The sequence below is a fragment of the Syngnathus acus genome, chromosome 13 (assembly GCF_901709675.1).
Source record: "Syngnathus acus chromosome 13, fSynAcu1.2, whole genome shotgun sequence".
Lineage (NCBI taxonomy): Eukaryota > Metazoa > Chordata > Actinopteri > Syngnathiformes > Syngnathidae > Syngnathus > Syngnathus acus.
Window position 1 is genome coordinate 17,059,753 of NC_051098.1, and position 27,618 is coordinate 17,087,370.

General features: G+C 56.4%; 7 protein-coding genes across 14 annotated transcripts in view; 3 read left to right on the forward strand and 4 right to left on the reverse strand.

Annotated features, from left to right (window-relative positions):
• si:ch211-137a8.4 (coiled-coil domain-containing protein 8 homolog) overlaps positions 1–4,310 on the forward strand; it is a 7,724-nt gene extending 3,414 nt beyond the window's left edge. The window contains exons 2-4 of one of the 2 annotated variants that reach the window (XM_037267262.1): positions 413–1,966; positions 2,164–2,703; positions 3,553–4,310. In XM_037267262.1, coding sequence (XP_037123157.1) covers positions 643–1,966; positions 2,164–2,703; positions 3,553–3,578 — 1,890 coding nt within the window. In that variant the 5' untranslated portion in view covers positions 413–642 and the 3' untranslated portion in view covers positions 3,579–4,310. The remainder of the gene's footprint in view (positions 1–412; positions 1,967–2,163; positions 2,704–3,552) is intronic. The other variant, XM_037267264.1, reaches the window with a different exon arrangement.
• Positions 1–5,013, reverse strand: part of timm50 (translocase of inner mitochondrial membrane 50 homolog (S. cerevisiae)) — a 24,272-nt gene extending 19,259 nt beyond the window's left edge. The window contains exons 1-2 of the mRNA XM_037267266.1: positions 4,984–5,013; positions 4,841–4,918 (exon numbers count right to left, since the gene is read on the reverse strand). The gene's annotated coding sequence lies outside the window, so the exon portion shown is untranslated. The remainder of the gene's footprint in view (positions 1–4,840; positions 4,919–4,983) is intronic.
• On the reverse strand, positions 4,104–10,364 carry zgc:162698 (uncharacterized protein LOC560165 homolog). 7 transcript variants are annotated; one of them, XR_005099812.1, is made up of 23 exons: positions 9,941–10,363; positions 9,740–9,812; positions 9,546–9,643; positions 9,341–9,460; positions 9,222–9,269; positions 8,907–8,966; positions 8,703–8,774; positions 8,446–8,581; positions 8,261–8,322; positions 7,950–8,133; positions 7,780–7,879; positions 7,607–7,700; positions 7,446–7,523; positions 7,212–7,320; positions 6,831–6,889; positions 6,643–6,746; positions 6,499–6,569; positions 6,354–6,418; positions 6,005–6,057; positions 4,984–5,589; positions 4,841–4,918; positions 4,304–4,444; positions 4,104–4,210 (listed from the first exon to the last, which is right to left on the reverse strand). XR_005099812.1 is itself a non-coding variant. In XM_037267257.1 (21 exons), exons 1-21 carry the CDS (start codon positions 10,196–10,198, stop codon positions 5,548–5,550), a joined length of 1,935 nt encoding a protein of 644 aa, XP_037123152.1. In that variant the 5' UTR covers positions 10,199–10,357; the 3' UTR covers positions 5,427–5,547. The 7 variants fall into 7 exon arrangements, 1 of the variants encoding a protein (XP_037123152.1); XR_005099810.1 differs by having other exon boundaries at positions 8,446–8,587; XR_005099807.1 differs by having other exon boundaries at positions 8,446–8,599.
• A 124-nt stretch (positions 10,365–10,488) lies between these two features.
• On the forward strand, positions 10,489–13,648 carry LOC119132209 (calpain small subunit 1-like). Its single transcript, XM_037267269.1, has 11 exons — positions 10,489–10,647; positions 11,194–11,243; positions 11,334–11,370; positions 11,922–12,014; positions 12,480–12,537; positions 12,714–12,778; positions 12,853–12,921; positions 13,020–13,098; positions 13,171–13,287; positions 13,365–13,423; positions 13,494–13,648. The coding sequence occupies exons 2-11, from the start codon at positions 11,197–11,199 to the stop codon at positions 13,518–13,520; spliced, it is 651 nt and encodes a 216-aa protein (XP_037123164.1). The 5' UTR covers positions 10,489–10,647; positions 11,194–11,196; the 3' UTR covers positions 13,521–13,648.
• A 122-nt stretch (positions 13,649–13,770) lies between these two features.
• zgc:101731 (SNARE_SNAP25N and SNARE_SNAP23C domain-containing protein) lies at positions 13,771–16,582 on the forward strand. The gene is made up of 8 exons (XM_037267270.1): positions 13,771–14,110; positions 14,547–14,684; positions 15,078–15,119; positions 15,264–15,312; positions 15,516–15,627; positions 15,986–16,129; positions 16,186–16,330; positions 16,477–16,582. Exons 2-8 carry the CDS (start codon positions 14,613–14,615, stop codon positions 16,540–16,542), a joined length of 630 nt encoding a protein of 209 aa, XP_037123165.1. The 5' UTR covers positions 13,771–14,110; positions 14,547–14,612; the 3' UTR covers positions 16,543–16,582.
• An 898-nt stretch (positions 16,583–17,480) lies between these two features.
• ints4 (integrator complex subunit 4) lies at positions 17,481–25,153 on the reverse strand. Its single transcript, XM_037267256.1, has 23 exons — positions 25,021–25,153; positions 23,866–24,060; positions 23,624–23,741; positions 23,333–23,527; positions 23,056–23,144; positions 22,921–22,974; positions 22,688–22,776; positions 22,384–22,504; positions 22,114–22,185; positions 21,865–22,039; positions 21,599–21,804; positions 20,962–21,104; positions 20,661–20,776; positions 20,423–20,556; positions 20,200–20,354; positions 20,025–20,118; positions 19,494–19,574; positions 19,271–19,401; positions 18,961–19,020; positions 18,713–18,875; positions 18,489–18,632; positions 18,079–18,199; positions 17,481–17,925 (listed from the first exon to the last, which is right to left on the reverse strand). The coding sequence occupies exons 1-23, from the start codon at positions 25,072–25,074 to the stop codon at positions 17,735–17,737; spliced, it is 2,901 nt and encodes a 966-aa protein (XP_037123151.1). The 5' UTR covers positions 25,075–25,153; the 3' UTR covers positions 17,481–17,734.
• Positions 25,154–25,226: 73 nt separating this feature from the next.
• On the reverse strand, positions 25,227–27,136 carry kctd14 (potassium channel tetramerization domain containing 14). Its single transcript, XM_037267268.1, has 4 exons — positions 26,973–27,136; positions 26,149–26,373; positions 25,817–25,951; positions 25,227–25,727 (listed from the first exon to the last, which is right to left on the reverse strand). The coding sequence occupies exons 1-4, from the start codon at positions 27,024–27,026 to the stop codon at positions 25,416–25,418; spliced, it is 726 nt and encodes a 241-aa protein (XP_037123163.1). The 5' UTR covers positions 27,027–27,136; the 3' UTR covers positions 25,227–25,415.
• Positions 27,137–27,618: the final 482 nt, after the last annotated feature.

Consider the following 27,618-nt stretch of genomic DNA (forward strand, 5'->3'; position numbering starts at 1 on the left):
AACATGCACACAAATGGCTCAATCTGTCAATTTTGTCAAGCCTCCCTCTGAGCCATTTTGACTCAGCCATATTATCCAATTTGGCAGCAGGCACGTTTATGAAAGCGACCAAAGTTTCAAACCACGCCCAAACCAAACTGCGAGCCGTGCGTGCGTGCATACACTAGCCGACGCTCGCTGCGCTGAAATATGACTGAGATGTCATGTGGGCCGCCATATACGCCACTTCTCCAAGCGGGATCCCTCCCTTCCTGGCCTAGCACACGTGTTGAAAATGGCTGAATGAAGAGTGAGTGAGCGAGCGAGCGAGCGAGCGAGCGAGCATCGAATGGGCTTCTGCCGTCAATGTGGCAGCGATGACTCATTGGTGCTCGGGGCCCGTGCTAACTCTTTGCCACCTTGTCCTCCACAGGAGTAGTAGAGGATGCTGAGTATCTTGCCTCCACGCCGCCACCCTTGCTTTCCATGAGCTGAGTGAGCCACCCAACGGGAGGAACCAATCACTCGCCAACGCCAGAAAGAGGAGGCTTGAAGGAAGGCAGGGAGGAAGGAAGGAAGGAAGGAAGGAAGGAAGGCAGGAAGGCAGGAAGCCAGGGAGGAACACACTTTTTTGGGGGCTGCACTTTATTTCCACCTTGGGAAATGGCAGCAACAGAAGCCAGCACGGCACCTGCGGTCCAAGAAGATGCAAAGACTCCGGAAAGCAAGCAGGCAGAGGCGGAACAACCCAGCCACAACTCAGAGAGTGTCCAGAGTCAAGCGGTAGACAAAGACAAAGGCAGCGAGGTCAACAGCGGGGTCAACCTGACCAAAGAGACCGTCGACAACGACACCTCGGTAGAAGCGGCGGCGAGCGCCGACGAAGAAGAAGCCGCGGCGAGCGGCGGCGAGGCGCCCGCCCCCCGCGGCTCCGAGAACCACGAGCACAAGACCTCCCTCCTGGACTCCTTCCTGAACAAGAGCGGCCTGGGTAAGGTGATGTCGGGACGAAAAAAGAAAGAGGCCAGCGCCACCTCGGAGGAGGCCAACGCGGGAGCCGGCTCAGAGGAGGCCGACGCGGGAGCCGGCTCGGAGGAGCCAGAGAAAGCCGCTGAGCTGCCGCTATCTGAGGGGGGAGCAGAAGGAGGCAGCCGGGGCGAGGGAACACTGCAAAATGAGAAGACACTGGAAAATGGAGAGAAGGAGCACGAGAAGAAGTGCAAAGAGTCCAAGTCTTCCGTTCGAGATCTGATCAGGAAGCCGGTGGCCAAGATCTTCTCCCATCGGAGCACAGAAAAGAAGGAGGGCAACGACGGCGCAGAATCTCCCAAACAGGTCCAGGCGCGCTCAAAGTCCCTGGACCGCCTGGAGGATCCCCAAGCACTTCACGCAGAAGACTCGGCCGTCGCCGCCGCCGCAGCCGAAGGGGCAGCGGCGGCGGATCACAAAGCCTCCACCAAGCACATGAAGCGTTGGCACTCCTTCAAGAAGCTCATGGCCCAGAAAGCACACAAGCGCAGCGCCGAAGACGGCGGCGAACAAGAAGGAGGCGGAGACTCCTCCACATTGGACTCCAAGGAGTCGGGCCAGAAGAGGTGGAAGCTCAAGCGCTCCTGGACATTCCAGGGCCTCAAGAGGGACACGTCCATGGTGGGCATCAGCGGCAAGACCAAGAGCTCCGACAAGCCGGAGGAGGCGCCGGACGCCGAGCCCGCCGCCGAGCCCGCCGCCGAGCCCGCCGCCGAGCTCGCCGCCGAGCCCGCCGCCGAGCCCGCCGCCGAGCCCGCTGCCAACCAGGCCCGGGCCGACCGGGAGAAGGCGGAGGCCAGTGAAGACGACAAGGTGAGCGGCGGAGCCAGCGTCACGCAGCACGCCAACGAGATCTGGACCTCCTTCAAGAAGCGCGTCATCCCCAAGTCCAGGCGCGCAAACACCGAGTGCCAACCCGGCGGGGACGAGGACGCCGCCACCGCTGCCGCTTCTGCAGGTCAGACACTCAAACCTTTTTAAGACTCAGCTGAGAGAAGGTTGTTTGTTCAAGTTTTGGAAAGGCTTTCTTGTGATTTCTGTCCATGTCCTTTCTCATGCTGAACTTGCAGAACTTTGTCAGAATAGATGAACAGTTCAAGATACGAGCAGCCTTCGGTAACTTGATCTGATCCTTCATGTGATTTGGTGCTTCAGGCGAGGCCGACGGCACGGCGGACGACGGAAAAGACGGCAAGTCCGCCAAGGCCAAGCGCTCCCACTTTGGCCGGGCTGTCTCCCTCAAGAACTTCATCCTGCGCAAAGGCAAGTCCACCAGCGTGGACATGGGCGACGGCGCCAAGGAGGAGGACGAGGAGGCCACCACCACTGGCACCGGCACGGCGGCCAGCGCCGCCGCCGCCGACACCACCGCTGGCACCACCGACAGCGCCGCCGCGGAGGAGGACGGCAAAGGAAACGGTCAAGCGGACGGCAAGGGCGAAAACCACCCTCCCGCCGACAAGGGCGTCCAGAGACAGGAAGCCGAGCCCGAGGCGCAGAAGACGCCCGGCCGCGCCCCCGTCACCAACGGCCAAAACGGCTGCGAGAACGGAACCGCCGAGGACGAGGCGCACAATCATCGAGAGGGTGACGAGAAGAACGGCAGCCCCGTCAAGAAGAGCAAGGAGCTGGCCGCGGCCAAGGAGGAGACCAACGCCAAGGTCATCAACACGGCGGCGCCACCTGTGAACAGCGGTGAGTTACTGCACCATAGCAAGCAGCTGAGGGGGGAGGAGGAGGAGGAGCAGGACCGAGAAGACCAGGAGGTGAGCAAGAGGGAGCTGCGCCATGTGGCCGTGGCCATCGTCCGCAGCGTGATGTCGGCCGCCGCTGACCAATTAGAGCGCGGCGAGCTGTGCCGCGGCGGCGCGCTCCACGCCAGCCCCACCTGCTAACGAGCTAGCGAGTGAGCGCCAGGTAGCTTAGCACACAAAAATGATTTCCAAAACGGCCGGCACAAGCCAAAAGGCTCCATTTTGACGGCCGAGCACAGACCCAAAGACGTCCAAATGAAACCTTGACGGTAGCGGTGCGACAAGTGGTTGCCATCTTTGTCCCCCAAAATAGGAATGCACAGAAATCCTCCGTGCAATTGATGTTCCATTGTTGACGGCGAAAGACGGGCTGAGCGCTGCAAACCTCAGCCCTTGGGAGGTTAAAGGCTAGTAGACTTGCTTAGCTTAGCACAGACAGCTAGCACGACGAGAAGACGCGAGGCCGGCGTAGCGCCTCGGTTAGCGTCGTCTTTGGCCATTGAACGCCCGTTAGCTTTAACAGCGCGACAAAGAACATTTTGTTTGGGCAACTAGAGCACGTTCAAACGTGCCACTAGTCTTTCTGGCGCTTGGGTCGAAACGGGCGTCCGCAGCCAAGTTGGAAAGCAAGAGCTGCCCGTGGCCATTGTTTTGGTTCAACTGACGGACAAAGGGAGGGAGGCAGACAAGGGGCCGTTGTCCATTGGCTGACGACCACGGCGCCAACATGATGTTTGTTGTTCTGCTAAAAATCATCTCTTGCTTTTGACTGTCTTCTGTTATCATTCAGCAGACAAAAAGGCGGGAAGCGCGTGAGGCCACGCAGAGGATTAGAACTTGCCGGGATTCGCTGAGCAAGGAGGTCTGAGCACCCCCCCCCCAGCTCCATTTACCGCCACCCAAAGCCCCCCCCCCCCTCCTTAAAGGAGTAATCACGTGTTAGCAGGTCGCCGTGGAGACAAAGAGCGAGCGGCTGGGAGAGGTCACGTAGATGAGAAAGCGGTCAAAAGAAGAGAAACTCGGAAAGCAATAAGCCCCCACCCCCTGATTCCATTTTCTTTGCTTGTCTGTTCCATTTTATATCGTCTACAAGAGAATTGCAATGGTAGAAAAAAAAAAATGCATTCCAGAGCCCCCCCCCCCCCCCCGTTTTCTATTGACAAGCGTTACGCTTTGTAGTCCCTAACCCTTCCCTTTGTCCATCCAAGTCTCGTAGATTGGACTCCAGTACATAGACTGCCCCCCCACCACCACTGCAACATCTCCTGCTGTGTGTTTAGACTGTTTTGTCGTGAACACGATGATGTGAAAACAAAAAAGGGAAAAAAACAAGCTGATTTGATTCTCTGTCTTATTTTGTCCAAGTCAAAGTGTATCCTGTCACTGTTTGTTCCTCTGCAGTCATTGACACGCACGATGATGTTGGTCATATTTTGTTGCTCCACTGTCTGCTAGCAAAAAAAGAAATAAATAAATAAATAAAGGGAAAATGACGACAACGACAAAAACCCCGAATAGTCCAATAAAGAGAAAAGTCTTACAAGTCAAGCGTGCCGTGTGCCGAGTGCTGTTCTTTGGGGGAGGTGTTGGCCACGGCGCCATTGGGTGCTCATTAATCCACGTATGGATAAGCTCATCCGTTTACGTAACCGTGGCAGCCAGCGACGCTCGCTCACGGCTTTCTTTATGTCAGAGAGGATGCGCACGTTGAAAGCCAAGACGCGGATGGAACGTTCAGGCCTTCGGTGACGGCTCTAACCCCGGCAAGCGCAAAGAAGGCAAACCGACGCCAAAGGGCTGCTTTTCCAACCCTCCCACCCGCGTACGCCTTAACGATTGAGCAACATTTTAACCTTCATGTTAGCTTTCAGATTTGCTTCGGTTGACCAGCCTGGACATTTTCTCAAGCGTCGTGTGTCAGTATTGGGGGAGGAAAAAAAAAAAAACGCTAGTAATGGTGGGCCAGGAGCCACCTTTGCAAATACCTTGCAACATTGGGAGAATCCAGGACAGGATGGGCGCGCAAAAGAACCCCCACGTGAGCCCCAAATCACACTGAGGTCACGCACGCGACTCACCGCCACCCCCTGCAGACGTCACCGAGGGCTTCGGCGTGCAGTGCATTGGCGTGGTCCTCGCTCTCCGGTGAGCAGCCACTGTGGAACGTCAATGGCAGAAATGAGGACAAAAACGTCATCTTCACGCTGGCTCGGCATCTCACCTCGGCGTCCGGGCTGCCGCTCCTCCTCTTGCCCGCTGGGGCGACTTTTTGCGACCTGCTCAGTCGGAAGATCTCCTTCCCAAAGAAGCTTGGAGCCGTGAACTAAGCCGGCTCCGCTCGCTCGCTCGCTCGCCACAAAGTCATGATGCACCGGCGTTTGACGCAAAGTATGTCAGGACTTTTTAATGGTGTACAAAAAAGCAGCTTTCCTAAAACGTAACGTTGGCTTTTGGAGCATGCCGGAGGACGTTCTTTGTACCGCCTGCCCGCCCACTCGCCAGCCGGTCGGTCCATTGCACAAAAGTGCCAAGAAAAGAAATGGCCAGCGCTTGCCAAGAGAAATGGCTTCCACCAGTCCAAACGCTGTGTGGTGCGGTGCAGTGTGCTGCCGTGGCAACAGCCAACACGAGGTGGACACCATATACGTAATGACACGCAAACGTGAGAGAGCCACAATGGACACCCATCAAGCAGCCGCGCCGAGTCCGGCCGAGCCCAGCCGAGCGAGCGAGCGCTTGTCCCACGGAGGCCAGAAAGTGGTCTCCCCCGCGGCGTCCCTTGCCCTCACTCCATCTTGGACATCTCCAACTGGGTGCTCTTGCTTTCCTACCGCACACAAGCACAAGTCGGAGGTGCCGACGTCAACCTTCCTGACGTTTTGCTCGGGACGTTTCTGCCTAGCTCGTTTCTGATTCGAGGAGGCACGTCTTCAAATTACTTTTCTTGAATGGCAAGGAAGAAAATAGCGGGAGACGGACAAATCATCAACGTTCCTGATCCTTTGCTAACTCCAGCATCCTCCCACAATTTGCTCTCGTTCCAGACGCACTTTATGGAAGAGCCCCAATGTACGCAGAAAGGCCAACATTTTGCCGTTTTTGGCACTCACCTCGTCCGAGTCGAGCAGGGGCGGCAGGGCGCTGTTAAGGAAGGAAGGAAGGAAGGAAGGAAGGAAGGAAGGAAGGCAAAACGTGAGGCGTGAGCGTCGTGGTGCGCCTCTCAAAACGTCGCACACACTTACGCGTCAGCCATGGATGAGGGGATGTTCTCCTCCACCCATTTCAGATCTTCATCCTGCATGTGCAAAAGGCAGCCCACTAAACATTTTCAAACTAACCACTGCAATGGATAGCAAAAAAAAAAAAAAAAAAAGCAAGTTTCAAAAGCTGGAGCTAAGGTGCTGCCGGCTGGCCCGGCGGCCATCTTACGGTGCCGCTGAAGGAAGTTTGAGTGTGAAGGTGGAAAAACAGCAAGGACGTCATTGCGTAGCATTTGATTGAAGGCTGTTTGAGGTACAATCAGAGCAAAGGGCCAAGCTAGGGCTGGCCAAATGAGGGAGGGCACAGCGGGCAAACATTGACTTGACTCACCACCACTTTGTTGGCTCTGGCCGCAACGTTGCTGTCGCTCTTCACGCCTCTCATCTTCATGCCCTCTGCGCAGGCGCAAGAACCAACATAGTCACTTTACATCTCCTGCTCTCTTTTTTGCAAGACCAAAGAAAAGTGCTCTGACCAAAAGCTTCGTTCACCATGAGCTCTTCCTCCTCCTCCTCCTCGTCATCCACCAGAGGGCGGAATGCGTACCTGGAACACACGCGTGCAGAGATCAGCGTCAGTCAGCCCTCACCTCACCTCACCTCATCTCGCCTATCCTCACCTCTGGTTGTTGGCCGACGGTCGCCACAGGAACATGATGACCAAGAGGATGGCGGAGAACAGGAAGCGCCAGAAAGCGTCATCGATCCAAAGCTCGCGCCAGTCCTACGCAGGCAGGCAGGCAAGCTTTGTCAAGGCAAGATTGCTTTGTCACGGACGCACATCCGCTCGAAAGCGCTCTGCACTTACAGACTGACATTTGGCCATCTTGAAGGTCTTTGTGGTCCAAACGATGAAAATGACTGATGCTGCAAAGCGCAAAGACAAATGCTGAAAGCACAGCTGTGTCCGACGCATGCCTTCAAAGTACACAACACACAAAACTGCGCTCTCCATACACACACACACACACACACAGGCTCACTCACTCACTCACTCACTCACTCACTCACTCACTCACTCACTCACTCACTCACTCACTCACTCACTCACTCACGATGACATTTGTGGACACAATTTTCTCCCCAGCACAAAACACAGACTTGCAAAAAATGACCCAATAACATCCAGACACGCACGTACGTACGCACGCACACACACACACCCAACTGCAGCGCACACATGATTTACCAATGACGGCGAAGATGAGCGTGTTGGTGAAGTGTCGGTAGAGCGAAAGCTTGACCGTGTTGCGGCGGAGTCGGAGCAGCTTGGTGGTCTGGGCCAGACTCACAAAGATGTGCCGACTGGCGGTCAAGGCAAAGGCCGAGCGACGAGAGTACGACTCGACCCGGCCGCGCTATTTCTTTGTCGACGCGCTTTTTCCGATCAAATCCGAGCAGCCTCGGAGGCGGCAAAGGATATCCACCAGATGACGCAGGAGTCGGTGAAGGCCAGCACCACGTCGCACAGAAGAATGCTGCCGGTGTTGTCGCCCCGATCCTGAAGGGAGACGCCAGAGTTAGGAGGTGACAGCTCGGCGACGGCCAGGCGGCCAAGCGGCCCGCCCTCCGTGGCTGGCTTACGGCGTTGACTCGTAGGACGCCCTCCGCCGCCGAGAAGGTCAGGTAGAGCAGAGCGACGGCCGCCACGCGGTGAAGCGAGGCGCCCAGCCTGGGCCTGACAGACACAGCGCAGCGCAGCGGGTGAGCCAGGTCGCCGTCGGGACCAGCTCGCTCGCGCTCGCTTGCTTGCTCACTTGACGATGCCGTATCCCAGGCTGGCGATGATGACCAAGACGCGGGCCAGCGTCCGCTTGACGGCCGACAGGACCTCGGCGAACACCGCCGCCCCGCGCACTGAAAGGGTTAGGAGGCGTTTTCAGAAGACGAGCGGGTTTCCGGGCCTCGGCGGCGGCGGCGCCCTTACCGGACAAGCCGTCGTATCGGATGCTCTGGAACTCGCCGTAGTAAACGGCTTTCTCCAGCATCCCCAGGAAGATGACGCCTCCGATCCAGAACTGGATCCTCAGCAGGTCCCTCCAGTAGCACGCCGACATGACCAGCCACAAGAGCGCCAGCAGCACGTACAGCACGCACATCAGCATGTAGAACTGACGGGAGGGAGGTAGGGAGGGAGGGGTAGGAGAACTGCAGCGCACAAAAAGCACATCTGGTGGCTTGTGCAAACAGCCAGAGCGGATCGAGGCGGCCAAATTCCCACAGCGGCGCCCATCTTACCAGCATGAGCGGCCATTCCGACGCCGACATGTAGTCGTGAGGTCCTCGCATGCTCACTTGAACTGTGGACAAAAGCACAACTCATTCTTTCCCTTTGCCAGTCAGAGGGCCTGCCAGTCCCGCCCCGCTGACTTTGAGCATTGTTGTGGAGCGGCCACGTTAAGGTGAAACAAGCGTGTACTGACGCTGCAGGCTCCAGGAGCTCGGGGCGGGAGCCAGGTTCCGTTCTTTGATCTCCTGGATGCTGAGCAGGAACATGTACGGGGCGTCCGCCCAGCTCTGGGCCACTGCGTCAAAGTGAGGGTGTGCGGCGGCGGCGGCGGCGGCGGCGGCGGCAGCAGCAGCCTGGCCACATCCAAATCGCCATCACGTGAGCTCACAAGGTGCCTGCTATCAGATCATATCGGGGTGGCTTGAGGATGAGGGAAAACATCAAGCGGACCTGTGCGCGACGACCGTCTGCTGCAGAAGTCGCCGCCTTCGTGGCGTTCCCGTCCGCTTCTCCGGCGGCCGGCTGGAGGGCGACGACAAGGAACGGGAAGTACAAATCAGCCAAGTAGGTCACGGCAAGATGGACAGGGAGGGAGGGAGGACATTTGGTGCAATCAAACACACGAAACCTGGATGGCGGCGACAACATTCTCACCTTTGTTTTGGGAAGCTCCGCCTCTCTGCGCCTCCTGCCCGGGGACTTCTCTGTTATCGGCTGAAAATGTTGAGCATCCGTCAGAGGTGGGCTACGGCCACGATTGGTCCATGGCAGAAAGTTACAACCTTATTTTGTGATTACAACTTTGACCTTTAAACCTTGCAGGCTTTTTAAGAAACCACCGTGCCCGCCGAGGAAGAACGACCTCCAGCAGATTGGGGCCTCGTCGGACTAAAAATGAGCTTACAGACCAGAGCCACGATGGCTGTCACGTGTAGCTGTGGTGTGCTCCTGGACTTTGTCTTTTCTCACCTGCAATTCACCCAGTGGCGTTTTCATTTCAAAGGCATCCACACCAAACTGGAAGGGCAAAAAAGACATCACTTTGAGCAAACACTCGTACACGCTCGTGCACAGTTTGTGTGTCTCACGATGTTGGGGTCCACGCGTTGCTGGCAGGAGATGAGCGGGTACTGATGGATGACATAGAAACCACTTCTTCCTCCCGGATTCACCTTGGGGAACCTGAAGAACCTTTCTGCTCGCGCCGCCTGGACCACCGGGACACGCAGCCACCCACACGTCACTCCAGCGCGCGCGCGCACGACAGAAACATGCAACGTGAACGCGTCTTACGTCCAAGCCGAAGACTTCATCGTAGCAGTGAGAGCTCCTCAGGTACCACGACACGTTCAAGTGCACAGGGGAAGATGCGTCGCAGCGCCACTCCGCCACTGGCACGCACGCACAAACACACCAAATGTCAAATCATATGGACCATGTTGCGACGTGAAGTGAGTGAGTGAGTGCGCGCGCGCGCGTACACGCACATTTGAGATGGATGACACTGTTGTTGAAAAGAGTTTTAGAAAAAACGAAGAGGTTGTGCTTCCTCAAAGTGTCCTGGTGGAGGGCGGGGGGGGGGACATGGAAAGAAAGTTGAACTTGACGTAAAGCGAGCGTCAAAACATGCTCAATGTCCATCGCAGCGAATGCGTCAGCTTCGTCATAGACGTCAACAGCAAACTTACGCTGTCAACGTTCAGGATCCATTTTCCCGGTTCCGACACCACGCAACTCGGTCGCTGGAAGACGGACAGCACCAGCAGAAGGACCGTTCTGCTCCACAGCGCCGACCGGGTCCGCTCAGGACTTGCCGTGGTCGCCATCACAGCAGCGAGCTCGAAAAGTCGTTCCGAATCCTTCCGAAGTTGGAGCCCGCCACTTCCTGCTTCCGTATACGTCAGCAAACATGACCCCTCCCATCTTGATTTAAGAACTTCAAACATCCGTATAACACTACCAAGGGGTGACGACTAAGAGACTAATGAATCCACATCGCAAAAATAGACTACAAAGAGCACACAAATACAAAGTCTGGATGGCTTTTACATTTGTGCCCAATGCCGTGTTGTTGTAGTTGAGCATTGCAGCCGCGAGAGGGCGAGCGACGAGAGTCGGAACGTCACAGCTGGATGCGCGCGCTGTTGTTTTCTCGGGTTGAACAGACACCGGCAGGCACGATCCTGACGGCACTGGATGTGCGCTAGGACCTGGGGACCGAACGGACGGACGGCCGCACCTCATTCCGTGCGCCTCTGGGCGGGCGTGTTGCTGATGCACCGAAAAGGAACTTGGGTAGCTCCTTGAGGACTCGCTTGGTTTTTTCGACGCACTTTGGACCTTTTGCCTGCCTGCGTGCGAACCTGCCTGCTGCTGCTCGCCTGCAACCAACTCTGTAAGCAACACACAAAAAGGCACACACCCGCGCCACTTTGTTTTCCCGTCACGCGTGCGATCAGAGTGGAACTCGACACCGTGGCCGAGCGTCTTCTTTCCGTCTCCACCTGTGGAAAGTTCCAGTCACCCTCAAGTGAAGACGAATGCAATGCTTTTTATTCATGTGCATGCAATGTAAACACCTCATGACGTCATTGGAGTTGAGGGATAAGCAGGGGCGTCTATCTGGGGTGGCGTTCGTTTTATCCGGGGGGCCTGCCTGCCTGCCTGCCTCTTCGTCATGTTTTGATCATGGCTCGATGGTTGTCAGACATTGTTGAATGCAAAGCTGTCCAAATCTTGGTCCTAAACAGCGATGAACGTCATCCGTGCCATGAACATCTTCTGTGCGACGATAATCTGCTCAAAGCGGCCACAATAACCACAATCCGGCGGCAGCGGCATGTTAACAACTGAGATAGTCAAATTGGTGGAATTGTATCCAACGAGCTGCATATTCCTCGTGGAAACAATCAAGTTGATGTTTGTGCTGTGTTTTTTTCAGAAAATGAATTTCGCCAAGCACTTCATCGGCGGCATTCTGAATGTGGTCAGGTGAGAATCCCGTCCAACCGGTCCAGTTAGCCGCCATTGTGCTGAAAGTTAGGCTAACAGCCGCCCGCCTTCTTCTCTCGGCTCCCGCAGCAACATCGATCCGGCCATCTTTGTCCCGTCGGCTCCGGTAAGTGCGTCTGAGTGCGGCTGCAAAATGGATTTCATTTCACTCTGTATGCCTTTGAATTCAAATTGCAAAGGTGTCAACCAAACGCTGCCTTTCTCTTCCCCCCAACCGACCCCCGTCGCTCAAAAATGCCGCCCACCGCCAAGATGCGTTGAGCAATTCCAGCATTGCTAGAAAACGCTTGGCCACAAAGATGACGTCTTCAATCGCTCGTGTGGGAATGAAGGCCACGTTCCGAAATGGAAAATGCACTTCAATCTCCCAGAGTTGCGTCGCGGCCTCTTCTTTTCCTCGGTCAAACACAAAAGTGCTGTTGTTGTTGTTGTTGTTTTTCTGGACCGGATGAAAGCCATTTTAAGAAAAGGAGGCGGAGGGATGATCGGTCGGTCGGTCGGAGATGGGATGTTTTGAAATGGAGGCGCGCTCAAGCCACCAATGAAGCTGCCGTCTCTCCAGAGGGGAAAGACGTCGGCTCTCTCGCGAAGGCCGCGCGCACACTCGCTAGCGCTTTTGTGCAGCCTAACAGCGACTCCTCTGTGCTCGCCTTGCAGCCCCCGCCTCGCAGACCTCTGGCGTTCGAGGAGGCCCACGAAAACGATGAGGAGAAAGCGTTTCGCCGAGCCTTCAAGAAGCTGGCGGGAGATGTGAGTCACCGGCGCAGCTCGCCGCTCCGAAAGCCGGGCGGCTGCAAGGGCGGCCGCCGCCTAGCGCCAGCCGGGCGTCGGTCGGTCGGCCGCCCGCCCGGCAGCGGCAACATTTTTGATTTGTTTGGCGGATAGATGATATCACCATTGGCGTCGTTCGACATACTTTGGCGTCGAGTTGTCGCCAGTCGGTTGTCTGTCATGTGTCCGTCCGCCATGGCGGACGACGCCCTGCCCCGCTCGTTGTCACGTTCTGCCGGTTTGTCTGCTTTTGGCTCTGGCGCGACCGAGAGCGAGGGAATCTGTGTCGCCGGGTCTATCCACCAGGGGGCGCACTGAAAAAGATTGGGCAAAATCAGTCAGGACAAGCGACAACAACTCAGCCCAATGGCAATTATTGCTGGCGCAGGAAAGATGACAAAGAATGTTGCTTTGTAATTCTGTGTGCGTGTTTGTTTCTTTCAGGACATGGAGGTGAACCCCAAAGAGCTGATGCACATTCTCAACCAAGTTCTCATCAAGCGTGAGTCAAACACACGCGAGCGTTTGAAGCTAACGAGCACGCGGACACGTTAATGTTTGAATCGACGGAGAAGCCGAGCTCGGATAGCGAAACGCTCCGTGCTACGCTAGTCAGGTCGCGGCGTTAAATTGCAGGGGCTGCTCTGCTAAGGGCCACGTGCTGATGTTTTGTGTCAGATGGCAATTTGAAGACGGACGGCTTCAGCATCGAGTCGTGCCGCAGCATGGTGGCTGTCATGGATGTATCCTTTTTTTTGGGCGGAGCGGCGGCAGCGTGGTGACTTGTTGGCGTTGCATTCGTCTTTAACGCTCGCAGAGCGACAGCACGGGCAAGCTGGGCTTCCACGAGTTCAAATACATGTGGAACAACATCAAGAAATGGCAGGTGAGTCGCTCGGGCCCAAACCGGAGAGGAGCGAGCCGGCTGGCCACCGACGTGGGCGCGCGCACGCGGCCAATCTGCCGCCTTTTGTCTTTTGTCAGGGCATCTACGTGTCTCACGACAAGGACAAGTCGGGAGTCATCTGTAGCAAAGAGCTCTCGCACGCCTTCAAGGCGGCAGGTGCGTGCGTGCGTATGAGCGCCGCTAGCAGCTAGCACCAGCTCGCTCACACCCTGTGCGTGGCGCGCGCAGGCTTCCCTCTCAACGACGAGCTGTACAAGATGATCATCCGTCGCTATAGCGACGAGCACGGCGACATGGACTTTGACAACTTTGTGGGCTGCCTGGTGCGACTGGACGCCATGTGCAGTGAGTCGCGCACGGACGCACACACACACACACACACACACACACACAGCTTGCTTATTCCGCCCGTGTGTGCGCAGGAGCCTTCAAGACTCTGGATAAGGGAAACAATGGCTCAATTAACCTGGACATCAAAGAGGTGAGAACTTTTGCAAACACCTCTGCGAGCGCACAAATGTCTGATGTGTTCCCCCCACACACACACACAGTGGCTTCAGCTGACCATGTACTCGTGAAGCTCGGACGCTGTCGTCACGCCAAAGGGACCAAAAGGCAACAAAAGCAAGTGAGGAGAAAAGGCCCAGCTGCCATGTCCACTTCCTGCTGCTGCCACAACACATGAAAATAAAAACATCTCAAACCACGCCTGACCATCGGGTGTGTGTGTGTGTGTGTGTGTGTGGTGCGGTGCGGGCGTACCACTGTGACTCATGTCGTTGAGTCATGTGGGCCTTTTTTTATGGTCGTCTTGGCTTCTTCAGCTCACATTCTGGACCCAATCCTTTTTTTTTTTTTTCTTTCTCCTGGTTACTTTCCAGTCTTGTTCCTCAAAGTCCATACTTGTGCGAGTTGTTAGCACACATATGATGAGATGATTTTAACGATCATCGTTCCTCACCGGTGTCCTTACTTCCCGCGCGAGTTCCTCGGACAGTCGTTAGCGACCACATCGCCGGCCGCCGATGATTGACGGTCCTTAGGTTGTGGCGGGAGGGAACGACGGGAGGCGGAGTCGTGGCTAGCGGATGGGCGGGTCCTGGGGAGAGAGGACAAGAGAGCGTCACAAAGAGCTTTGCGCTTCATTTTCACAATGAACCGGTGACAGGTAAGACTTCTGCTCCCTTTCGTGTGCAGAGATGCGGTGAGAAGCCACGCGTACGGAAAGGGCGAGGGCGCCTCCCTCGCCGCTAGTTGGCGGCCCGAACAAAGAAATGAAAATTGGACGTGTCCAAAGGAGCGCTCGCACCGCTACTCGCTCTCGGTGACGACTCGAGAGCGCCGACGGGACTTGCGTTGGGATCGGTCGGCCAAAAGTGCAGAGGAAACAAGATTGGAAGGCTCAATTCAACATTGTCATTGCAATTCTTTAGCTTTCTTCTTTAGTTTTCATTCATTTGTGTTTTGGTCATACTCTTAAAGAAAATAATCGTGTAAGTTTGTGTTCAGGTGCTGACATGTAAAGAGTGTGCCGTTGCGTTGTGTGTACTGGTGAACATATGTTGACGTGTGTGTAGCGATGATGATGTCATTGTGCTCTGCAGGTGGAAAAGGGCCTGATGCTTTGTGCTAATCTCAGCACCTGCCGCTGAACACACATATACGCACGCATGGCGTCTGAGCCATCCGCCGCGAGTGGGCAGGAGGAGCTACAAAGGAGAGCCAATCAGGTGACAGATGAGGTGAGGCCGACCAATCAAACGTCTCGCACGCGCGTGTCAAAGTCGGACCACCTGGTCATGCGTGTCGAGATGTACACAAATGTGTGCGCGCTCCCAAAGTCGTGAAGGGGGCAGGCGGGGCTGGCAGGCGGGTGGGCAGGCAGGCTGGGGCTGGCTCTCCACCTGGCTCACCTGGTTGCTATGTAGACATGCGCTGCAAAGGTGCAGCGGCCGCGGATGACATACACGAATGTGGACTAGCACAAACAATGACACAAGCGCACACTTCTAAACAGGTGCAGCCATGCACAAAGGTCCTCACTCATTCTTATGGTCTTGGTGCAAACATCAGCATCCTTCCTTGCACATTTTTTTCATGCATCCTGTGTGTGTGTGTGTGTGTGTGTGTTGCAGTCACTGGAGAGCACGCGCAGGATGATGCAGCTGGTGGAGGAGGTACATGCGCGCACACACACACACTAACACACACACACACACACACACACACACACACACACACACACACACACACGCCCTTTTTTTTGCATCGGAACCAAACACGTCACCGGTGTACGCGTGTGTGTGCATTTGTCTCACTAGAGCAAAGACGCCGGCATCCGAGCATTGGTCATGTTGGATGAACAAGGAGGTAAAAGTCGGGCGAGAGCAAAGAGCGCGCAATGCAGCTTGAATCTGGGCGAAGGCTTGGCACTCAGCTCCCGCCGTCCTTCTATCCATTTGCCTGTCTGTCCTTCCTATTTGGCACCAAAGCGAGCTCGAGGAAGTAGGAGCGAGCTGCTTGAGAGCCATTTTGTCCTGGGTGAGTGTCTTTTTTTCTTTTCCTGCCGTCAGAGCAGCTGGAGCGTATCGAAGAAGGTTTGGATCAGATCGACTCGGACATGAAGGAAGCCGAGAAAAACCTGACCGACTTGGCCAAATGTTGCGGCCTGTGCGCTTGTGACAAGTACGTGCGAGCCAGCGAGCGAGCCAGCGTCCATTAGCCCAACAACGTCGTGGCCAGAGGTGCCGCAGAAAATGTCCTTCAGGCCGCGCCACCGCAGCCGCAGCATTTGCCGATGAGTGTCCGAGTCGGAGTTGCTCTTGCGCTAATGCGCCTTCAATTGGTACTTTGGAAATTCAAAGATGGGGCGAGGCGGGGAGCTCCACCATGGCCAAAGTTGTGGTTGGGGCAAAGGCGCCAGCTCTTCGAGCTTTGACGCTCGAGATCTTCCGTCCGTAGCCACGGCTTGTTCTGCTATTCGACTCGGCCCATCTGGCTCTCGCTAACGAGCTGCTCCCGTCCCGTTCTCTGTGCCCGTCAGACTCAAGGCTTTGGAGGAAAGCGCCGCCTACAAGGCGCTTTGGGGCGGCGGCTCGGGAGCGGACGGGGTGGTGTCGGGTCAGCCGTCGTCCCGAGTGGTGGACGAGCGCGAGCAGATGATTATGAGCGGAGGATACATCCGAAGGTAAGCGTTTTTGCTCGAGCGGCGGCGAAGACCAAACGGCCTCCTCTCTCAATCAGGGTGACGCAGGACGCCCACGAGGACGAGATGAACGACAACCTGACGCACGTGGGCAGCATCGTAGGCAACCTGAGGTGCATGGCGCTGGACATGGGCAGCGAGATCGACTCGCAGAACGTGCAGATAGAGCGCGTGCGGACAAAGGTGGGCGGCGCCGACGACGCACGATTTGATGGGCCGTCCGTCCGTCCGTCACAATTATGCTTCGGGAAAAAAGTCAAACACACCGTTTGAGGAAGATGATGACGACAAGAGCCCGACTCGCCCATTTGGCGTTGACCTCTGTGCAGGCCGTTGTGAACGTGACGCGCATCGACACGGCCAACCAGAAAGCCAACAACCTCATGAAAAGATGAGACGACGTCGCGCGCGGGACGTTCAACAAAGACGACGGAGCGCCCGCCCGCCCGCCGACAACGTTCTCTCCTTCACCAACCACAAGTGTCCAATAAAGCGCACCGAGACTCCATGCATGTTTAGCGTGTGTGGCGGCGAGGCGAGGCGAGGCGAGCCCTGGGGCAGAAATTGCGGCCAACATCATACCTGACATGCACCGCTTGCTTGCGGGCAACTCGAGAATTTCTGCCGCACAGCAACATCATTTTCACCATCCCGTCGGAATTTTAACCACATTTTCAAATGACATTCACATTGCGGAAGACATTTCTAAAGCTTATCATGCGCCTGTGCCGCCGCCTGTGCCGCCGCCTGACATCTTCCCAACGCTCTTAAAATGACTGCCATGTACACTCACAGAAATGACGCGTAACGAAGTGGACACAACAAATCGAGATTGGGACCGACCAGGCTAACGTCGTCGCGGGAAACCTACCAGAAATTGCAAGTTGCCACTGCGGTTCGGGAAAAGTCCGCCGCGCTGTTGTTGTTGTTGTTGTTGTTGCTGCCGCCGCCGCCGCAGCTTTTGTGCCGCGGCAACTTGTACTCGTCCGTTTGTGAAATGGGGCCGTGCGGAAACGGCAGCGGAAGAAACCTACTACAAACCCCGACCGTCACACGCCGCAAATCATGCAAATGGGATTACGTTCATCCATTCGAGAAACTCAATAAAAACATTGCGCGACATTTCAATAGAATAGAACCAAATCTACGATTTACGCATCACGATTGCAGTTGTTTGTGCCGCTTTCTGCTGTTTCCTTCGTGGCCACCAGGAGGCACTCCTGGTCCATCTCATCCTGCACACGCAAAACAAGAACGGACCGCTCAGTTCGCTGCTATTTTGAGTCGTTCCCCGCAGAAGAATCTTTATCACCACGAATAACTGGGGCGCACATTAAAAATGGCAATTTTTTAATTTTTCTGTCGGAACAAATGTAAAAAAAAAGTGCAAGAATAGCACCCATAAGCAAGCCTTTCTGTGAACAAGAAAACACATTTGCAAATCCTATCGGTCCACTTGTGACGGTGTTGTCCATGTACGTCGGCACTCAAATATCTGTTGCTTCACATCCATATGAGTTACTGCTGATGAAAGCTGCCACTCATCCGAGCACATATTTTCACATTGTGACTTTGCTAGCGTTAACATTAGCGTCTGGCAGGCTTGGGCATGATGAAGACTTTGACAGGCTTGCTGAAGGCGATGGTTCCTTCTACGGCGCACTCGGCTGGCGGGAGGCCGTCCACGCTGTCGCTCCACGCCAGCTTGGAGTCGCTCGCTGAGGACGACGACGAGGAGCTGTAGGCCAGCAGCAGACGCACCTCCACCTGAGAAGGCTCTGAAACAAACGGCGAGAGAAGTCACACGGAGGAAAAATGAAAATGTTTGTCAAATCTCAATGCACGTTCGCTTCAGATTGGCAATTTGCAGAGGGTGTTTTTGATCTTTCCCGCGCAAGAGATCCGTCGTGCAGGATTGTCGGCCACCTTACCTGTCCAGGCGCCGTGCGATAGGTAGACCTGCGTGATGAGCCTGTGGCGGTGCGGTCCCGGCTGGCGGAAGTCTCCCGGTTTGGGGTGGATCACGTGACTCTGGCCGTCAGGATAAAGGACCTGAGGGGAGACGTGAGCGAGTGAGCGGCTTCAAGGGCGCCGTGCGCACTTTGGAAAGGTCCGGGCGCCGTGCCCTTGGCATCCACCGGCCAACTCCGCTATCGGTTCATATCGCCAATGACGATGACAGTCGTCGCGTTCTCCGTTTCCGTGCAGTCGTAATGTACCCGTGGCATTTGCTTTGACTTGAGAGCTTGGGTTCTCGGTCGCCTTTGCCGGAAGGGCAAGGGCTCCAGCCAAGCGATCAAATCAGCGAGTGGAAGCGGCACGCCGGCGCCTTTTGTTTCACCTCCACTTTGACTGAGTTGTGCGGGTCGCGGACGTGCTCCAGAGTTGCGTCGACGTCCAGCGCCACCACCAGGCCCGACGTGAACTTGAGCGGGTTGTCCGACTCTCCCGTGGGCTCGATGATGTTGGCCGTGGCTCGGTGGATCTGCGCAAAGGAACACTTTGTCCCGTTCCGCCATCCGCCATAGAACAGGCGGCCGGCCGGCGCCGGCCGGAGGCAGGCACCTGAGGCGGGAGGCAGAGCGGCAGCAGGGCGCTCTGCCTCAGCGAGGTCTCCAGGATGCGGAGCAGCTCGGCCGGCTTGCGGGACGCCGGGCGCGGCGGCGTGGCCTCCGCCAGCTTGTCCGCAAAGCTGTCTTGCAGGTGAGGGAGCTCGGCCGCAAACAGCCTGCGGGGGGCGCTCGTTCGTTTGTTCGCTCGCTCACTCGCTCGCTCACTCACTCACTCCAGCGCCAGCATGAGGCAGAACTCACCTGTGGAAGGAGTCCAGCTCCTGCAGGAACTTTTCGCAGGCACTGGCGAGCGCATCCTGCCTGCAGACAGCAAAGCGCCGGTGAGAGGGACGGCTACCAAATAGCGCAAAGTCAAATGGAACAAACTACTTTGAGAACAAAGTCACAAGCAAACTGCTCAGAAAACTAACTGAAACTACAAGGCGAGTGTCATTTGAGCAAAAATCTCCAAGGGTACATTTCCCAAGGATGGAATTTTGGACACAATATTTGGGGAACCCCGAGCTGCGACAAGACCAACGGGCGCACCGACGGACGGCGTGCGACTGACCCGGGTGCGGCGCGCGCGCTGAGAACAAGCTGCAGCGCTTTGGCCTGGAGCCGCACATGATGGATGACGGCCACCTGTCGGCTCTCCAGACCGCTATACATGAACTCCAGCTTGTAGGTCTCCTCCAAGACCTGCAACGCGCACACACACACACACACACACACGTGGGCATGAGCAGCCGGCCGGCTGGCCCCGCATCAAGGGCTGGCGTCTATTTAGCGACCTGCTGGGCAGCCGCCACGGCCGTGCCGCTCTGCCTCCAGCAGAGAGCCACCGGCATCTTGCACAGTTTCTCCTGCAGAGCCTGAAGGCACACAACACAACACAACGCAACACTGCTGGGCGGGCCCTTTGAACGGCAAAACCAAATCAAGAAATAAAAGGCAACACGTCCGACAACGTGAATCGGGGGGCAAATGTAGGCAAAAGCGGGAATTTTTGAGCGCGGAGGCCGCAACGTTGCTCCCGTCACCCGAGCCGAAGCGATCTTGTTGCGATAAGGCTCGCTCGCCAAAAAGACACCAGAAAGTTGCACGGCTGTCACAACGGGAATTGGACGCGTGGCGACGGAGCCGTGGCGACGGAGCCGTGGCAACGGAGCCGTGGCGACGGAGCCGTGGTTAAGGTTAGCCGTGGCGACGGAGCCGTGGTTAAGGTTAGCCGTGGCGACGGAGCCGTGGTTAAGGTTAGCCGTGGCGACGGAGCCGTGGTTAAGGTTAGCCGTGGCTCCATCCGGTATTTGGCGCTGGGTGACCTTGATGAGGAGAAGCTGGCAGCGCAGGTAGGTGGCGCAGAAGTCGGCCGCTCCGGCGAGTTCTGTCTGCAGCTGGCCCAGCCTCTCCAAGTCGCTGGCACACAAGAACGTCAAGAAGGTCACACGCACAAGGTCAACAATCTGCTCCCACGGCGGGTCGCAACCTCACAAGTACCGTATGGTGAAGATGAGCAGGTCCTGAGCTCCGGGCGCTTCCAGGTTCTGGATGGTGCTCACCCGCTCCAGACTTTGCTGCAGAAAGAGCCGCGCCGACTCCACGCCTTGACAGTCGGCAGAGTCCAAAGCGTGGAGCTGCTTCCTGCCCGGCAGCTGAAAGCGGCAAAGCGGCGCGTCACGGGCCAGGAGAGGAAAAGGCGGCGCCCGTGCGCAATTCTGACCCGCAGAGGCGGCACCAGGTGCGACAGGCTGTCCCTCAGGTAGGCGTAGTGTCTGAAGGTGTGGTCGGAGAAGAGCGCCGGCATGGTGGGACACGACTTGGCCGCGTTGAAGACCAAGACTAGGACGGCGATGTCTGACGTCGCCGTCAAGAACAAACAACCCGACCAGCTGGACAGAGGCCACGCCAAGGTGGGAGGGAGGGAGGGAGGGAGGGAGGGAGGGAGGGAGGTAGGATACAGGCCGGGTCATCCATGTCGGGCTCCGGTGTGTCAAAGTAAGGGTGCGTGCTGAGGAGTTCCGGGACCAGCGGCAAGACCAGCATGGGGTGGCGCGTCCCCATAAACTTGAGACACCTTCGGTGAGCGAGATGAGCGTTACGAGCGACACGCACGCGCGGACGGAGGGAGGGAGGGAGGGAGGGAGGGAGGGAGGGAGGGAGGGAGGGAGGGAGGGAGGGAGGGAGGGAGGGAGGGAGGGAGGGAGGGAGGGAGGGAGGGAGAGAGAGAGACGGCCGCTTGCGCCCGCCTGGGGAACTCACTTCCAGACTGAGTTACGGTCGGCGGGATACTTGTTGAGGTTCTTGAGCAGCTCCAGCAGGGCCAGCTGGACGCACTCCTTGGTGGACACGTTGGTGTAGCACAGCAGCTCGTGCAGAGCTTCTCGGATGTCGCGAGACGAGTCCTGAGCGAGCGACAAAAGAAAAGAAAAATGCCTTTTGGGGCTTGGACTTTTTTTTCTCCAACAATAATAGACGGTCGGACACTGTTAGAGTGGTGCTCACTCCAACTTATTTTGCAAGAACCACACGGGAGACAGTTTGCCCTTTTAGACACCTGCAGGTGGAGAGTCCATTGGTCGCTGTGCGTACAGCGATGATCGAATGAGGTCTGACTCTGGCCTCTTGCAAGAGCCTTTTTATTAAGAGAAACAGGGTGGGTTAGGGTGAGAGTGGACTGGATCGAGAAAGCCCTTGACCTCTAGTCAAAACATAGCAAGGGGTGTTTTACGACATTGTGTAGGATGGGACAGGCTAGGTTATTTATTACAGGTTACATTCCAACATAATCATACGATCAAGATAGTTTGGAAAAGCCTGACAGTCACGCATTTCAAATACAACAGACAAGACGGGACAAAGCATCTTTTAGCTCACTCACTCGGCACGTTTGACGTACCTCCAGAACGGCCAGCACCGTGTCCAGCTGGTCCTCCCGGAGCGTGATGTGCGTGGAGATCTCTCGGAGCACGTGGATGGACTGCAGCCGCACCTCCTCGATCTCGTCGTTGAACATGTCCACCAGGAAGTCCAGACACTTCTCGGCGAAGCCGGCCGAGGAGCGGGCCAGCCGGCACAGAGCCTCCACCGCCGCGATGCGTACCTCTGCAAAAGCGCGCACAGTCAAGGTGACCGCCCGGGACAAAGCGCGCCGCCGCCGCGTACCAAACATCTCGTCCTCCAGGCCGTGGACGAAGGCTCCGCAGGCTCCCGAGGCGATCAGGTTGACCGTGTTGGTGTCCACTTTCTCCTTGGGGGCGTCGTCGGCCCACTTCCTGCCGGACGAGAACTCACCCGAAGCAAAGAGCTCCTTGGCGCGCTCGTGGGCCGTGCGCTTCCTCTGAGAAGCAGTGGAAGAAGAAGGCCAAAGGTCAAAGTCACTCAGCCCAATTTGAGCCGGCCACGTTGACTCACCCTCAGATCGGACATCAGCTTCTTGTCCAGCGTCTGCTCCAGGAAGTGAGGACTCACCTGCGACATGGAACCCTGGAACGCGACAAACCCACGTGAGGAGGAGGACGCAAAGAGCGCAGCAGTCGGAGGAGGACGCAAAGAGCGCAGCGGTCGGAGGCGGACGCAAAGAGCGCAGCGGTCGGAGGCGGACGCAAAGAGCGCAGCAGTCGGACCACGCAAAGAGCGCAGCAGACGCAAAGAGCGCAGCAGTCGGCGGCGGACGCGCCTCACCAGCGTTTTGGCGGCCTGCACGCGCACCATCCACGAGCCGTCGCTGACCATGTGACTGATCTTCCCAAAGGCGTCGTCCACCAGCCGGACCTCCTCGTTGGACGACGGGATGGGCACGATGCTGAGGGAAGGCAGAAAGATCTCAGGCCACAAAGCAAAGCAAAACACAGCTCTGCCGCTTTGTCATTTGCAGCCCGACAGCTCCGACCGAGGTGGATGGACGCCGCACGGCAGCATCCGATGCGCACGCGTCAAGTCTTCATGAAGAGGCGAGAAATGAAAAGAAGACGGCGTAGGCACCCACCTCTCGGGATACAAGACGCTCAGCACCCAAACCATTCCGACGGCGGCCGAGCGAACCTGCTCGTAGTCGTCCGCCAGCAGCCGGCACGCCTGCACGCACGCACGCACGCACGCATCAGCGCTTTTGCCGCCCCCGAGTTCGGAAGGGGCGACAAGCTTTGCTTTTTCATTCCCATCGAAAGGGCTTTCTTGCCTGCCTTCTGCGTGAAAGCCTTTCCCAAAAATGGGTCTCACCTGCTCGTAAATCACCTGCTGAATCTTGGTGCCGCCTCTCTCATGCAGCTGCAGCTGGAAGACACGCAAGTCAAGAGTCAAGAGACGCGCGGGCACCGCGCCAGGCCACGCCACACCACGCTTAGCGGCCGCTACCATTGCTTTGAGGGCCGCCGTGCGCACTCTGGGGTCCTGATCGCCAAAGAAGTCGCTGATGACGGCGGGCGCGTCGTCCCGGGCCGCACCTGAGCAAACAAAGCGCTTTTTCAATCACGGAAATGAACAGAAGAGCCATTGTTTTGTTCCAAAAGAGCGAGATGCTATGCTGCCCCAGCGTAGCAAAACGCTCAGTCTGTCCGTCTACGCGCGTTGCTCCACCATCGGTGTTCAAATGGCTATTGCTTGAATATGAAATGAGCTGAAGAAAGCCCACCTGCGGGCGCCTCGCCGTCCCCAACGCCCAGACGTCCCAGCAGCTGCAGACATTTGATCCTCACTCCGAAGGAGGCGTCCGAAAGATGCTGGCGGGCCACCTCCAGCAGCCGCCGCGCCGCCGCCGGGTTCTCCGCAAGCTGAGCGCCTGCCGTCAGAAGGCTGTCCAGAAGCTGCGCCAGGACCTGATGGGACTCTGGCAGGCACACAACAGACAAGGATTTGGGGGGAGGTGAGGACGGAAGGCAGAGAAGATGCCGCCCGCCCGCCCGCGCGGCCCCAGCCGGCTCACTCTCGTTGGCCACCGCTGCCACGACATCCTCCACGATGCAGTCGGGACTGAAGCCCGGAGTTGTGGACAGGACGCCCAGCAGGGACGCGATCTTCAGTCGCACCGAGTTATCCGTTTCCTGCACCCGCAAACAATCCCAAGTGAAAGTGACAGCGCACACGTGACCATTCGTTGCGCAGGCAGCGGACCGGTTGATGGCTTTTGCTTTTTCTCTGCCTGGTACCTCGCCTGGTCAGCGGTACCTTGTAGTAGTGCTCCAGGAGGATCCTGACAACACCCTCGACGCTCTCGGCCTCCACGGGCTTGCGGGCGAAGTGCAGCAGGAAGTGCAAAGCGTCGGTGGCGTTGGCGGCCTTGCACAGATCCACGTGGAGAGCCGCCGACTTGCTGGGCTTGCACAGACGAAGCTTCTTGGACGCAACTTCTTCGGCGGGAACCTGCGATGGCGACGCTCCAAACGTCAGGCCGGTTGATCTCGTTCCCCGAGCACGCTCGCAACTCAAAACATGTCGGATCGTCTTCAAATTTGGCGTAAAAGGCTTTTGCCAATACCCAAGCCGGCCGATCTCTGAAAATATCACAACAATCGCTCCGATATCATGGATCTTACTCCCTTGATAATAGAGAACGAAGCAACCTTTGGGAAAATCTCTGTCCCCACGTCGAGCCCTCAGGAAGGCGCCAAATTTGGGGCATTTTATAGACATCTTCGTACAGCTTAATGGCGACTCACGGAGAGAAAGATTCAAGTGCATAAGATCCAACATATTGAGGCCATCAATTGGATCTTTTCAGAGCGCGATGTGAGCAAAGGACACGTGATTTGGGGTGACGAGTTTACTGACGCTTTTGGAAACCAACGTAACTTTTCCGCTTCTGCACGAAAACGCGTTTTTAACGCTTTTCACGAATCATAGCTTCTTCCGATTTGAACGTGATGACTAACTAACTGTGGAATTGCCTCGGAAAGATCTAATCACATATAGGAATATCAAACGAGACGAGAGAGGGGGGGGGTTAGGGGGGGGGGAGAGACCCTCCGGGGGGCCCCTCCCGAACCCCCCGTATTTGTTGACATTCTCATGACGGGGAAAAGTGGAATGGATGCGGGTGGGTGTCTGTCATCCTTATTTATTTTTGGGTCAGCTTCGCTTGTTTAGTTCGACTTTGACGGAAGCACAGTGCACACGACTCGTTGTTCTCTTCGGCTTTGGTTCTCGACTTTCAATGTTTCTTTTCCTCGGGGGAACGGAGGCGCTAACACTAGCAACGCCGGCCGGTTAGCCATAGCTAACTTAGCTGTTGAGCAGCCGCGTCGCAGTCGTCAATTTCCTTGTCGGCTCTCGCCCAAACGTTCGTCTAGCAATCGCCCCAGCGCGGTTGCGAGCGAGTCTCACCTGTACCACTCTGGAGAATTCCTCATAAACTCGCTTTTTTAAATGCGCCGCCATGTCGACAAAAGAACGAGTAGTGCTTAGCAGCGCACGCGCTTGTCCCACCGCGCCTTCCGTAGGTACGGCAAGTCATTCAAAACGCGATTGTTAGTCATCCAACGCGAACCCGGTGGACAGGACTCAAGAACTACAATGTTGCGAAACAAACACATTAACAAGTACTGCAACCATTTATTTGGTGAAATAGTCACGTAGAAGAAACACATCTTTGATCATTTCATAAACTACACCACCTGACGTGAGGCCAACCTTTGAGAATTCGACCGAGTCGGTCGGCCAAAAGGGTGCGTGCGATGCGGACACCTCCAGTTGGTGCTCAGCGTGACCTCGAGAGGGCGTCACCACCAGGTGAAGGTGAGCGTGTGGAAAAAGTTGTAGCTGCGCGCCAGGAATGTCTTCTCCATGACGTAAGGTTGGACGTGCACCGTGTAGCCCTGACTCTGGATGTCCCTTTGCACGCAGTCCAGCAGGTCGGCGGCCGTGGGTCCCGCCTTCCAGGGCCCGAAGGTCACCACCGAGTCCTTGTTGGCCCGCAGGCCGCTGAGAGCGTTGTCGTAGCAAGCCGAGTCCTCCTCCGTTCGCAAAACGCACACCACGACGGTGGAACGACGGGAAGCCACTGCCTCTGCCCGGGCGATGCGGATCAGAACCTGCGCCGGGACAACACCAACAACAGCTGACTCGGAAGGAAGGAAGGAAGGAAGGAAGGAAGGAAGGAAGGAACGAACTGAGCACACACCTCAATGTTCTCTTTGTAGTGCGGCACTCTGGCCAAGAACTGCTGCCTGCCCACCATCTCGCCAAAGAGCACGGGACTCTCCTCTAAACGCTTTGCCAGCGCCGTCACGTTGTAGTGCAGCGAATCCCGGTGAACCTGGCGAACACGGGTCGACGCGCCGGTTAGCCATAAGCTAATTTAGCTGTTTAGCAGCCACGTCGCAGTCATCAATTTCCTTGCTGGCTTTTGAGTCACGAAATGTTTGAAGAGATCCAAAAGGAATAAAAACTATCAGAGTGAAATCAAAACTCCAATACGAGCTCCCAAAGCCCGTTTGGAACACGCGGCGGTACCTGCGGGATGTTGTTGTCGGGCAGCCGCTCGGAGCGGAGGAACTCCAGGATGGCCCCAAAGTACTCTCCTTGGCGGTCCAGGAAGAAATGCCCCTGCGCGTCCTTGGGCAACTTGGGGGGCCCGTCGAACCACTGGGCCAGCTTGGACTCGGGGTACTTGGTGAGCGTGGCCACGCTGGTGCAGAACCTTTGGCCGCCCACGTTCAAGTGGACCACGTGCATGTGCTGAGGACAGACAGACAGACAGACAGACAGCATCAGTCAAGTCGATATTGATTTATGATATTTGTTTCTCGTTGTATGACATAGTGACTGGCCGGCCCCTGGTGAATCAGGTGTGTGCGTGCTCAGACACAGGTCAGCTTCGCTATCTGAGCTCTGAACCAGGCAGATGCTCTTCCGGATCGGCGAAGGGGGGGGTGTTTGGAGGGCGAGGGGGAAGGGGGCGTCCTGGGAGGGGGCGAAACACAACATTCCACGAGACAACTTTTTTTTTTTAGTTCCGGTGCACGAAATCTGCTTGTTTGTCCGATGGCTCGCAACTTCCTGCATATTCGTCTCTGAAGTCGTGGAGAGGAAAAGTAAGGAACGAAAAGAACAACACGTCATGTTCCTTTTCGGGCTTTTTTTCCACGCACGACAGCCACTTAAAAACAAGTTGTAGCATTTGTTGACGTGAAAGGCTTGTTGGCGTGGCGTGGGAATGGATCCTACCCAAAGGTTGGCGCCTTTCATCCAACAACGACCCAAACGGATTTTTTTCTTCTCATGACACCAATTTAGGTTGAGCAGCAAACGATAAGACTCATCTTTCGTGGTCTTACTGGAGGCGTGTGTTCCGAGTGTTCCTCCACGTCTGCCAAGTCGACTTGGTTCATGTTTGCTTCTTTTTCTTCTTCCTTGGTGTCTGGCAGGTGAGGCGGCGCGGCGCGGCGCGGCGGGGCGGGGCGGAGCGTAGCGCGGCTCGCTCGTTCCTTCCGGCTGCTGACGTCACCTTGGGCAACAAAATCACGCCGCGTCTGGCCCTTTTGGTTTTTGAATTCAGCAGCATTCAGGTCCGGTCAGAAAGGAGTCGAAATTAGCCAAATGACTAGCGCTTGGGACCAAAACGTAACAAACTGAGATTACGAGTCCTTGGATATGTCTTGCATTCATTTCGCCCATCAAATTGCTTTGATCCAATGTCATTCTTGATACTGGAGCCAGTATGAAAGAAAGCGAGTCAATATTCATTTGAATAGCGAGCAAGCATTATTTTCAAAACCAATGGCTAATATTTAAATGGACAACTGGGCCACACTTTTCACGTTTGTACAACTGCTGCCTGCGTTCATGATCCCAGTCCAAACATCTGGCAAGATTTCATCAATGATGTCAAACCGCATCCACGTTTCACCACCTTGATTTGCAATTTTGCCAGCCAGGCCAGGGAGCATCTTTTGCATCTCTGCCAGTCGGCGTCCCCGCTCC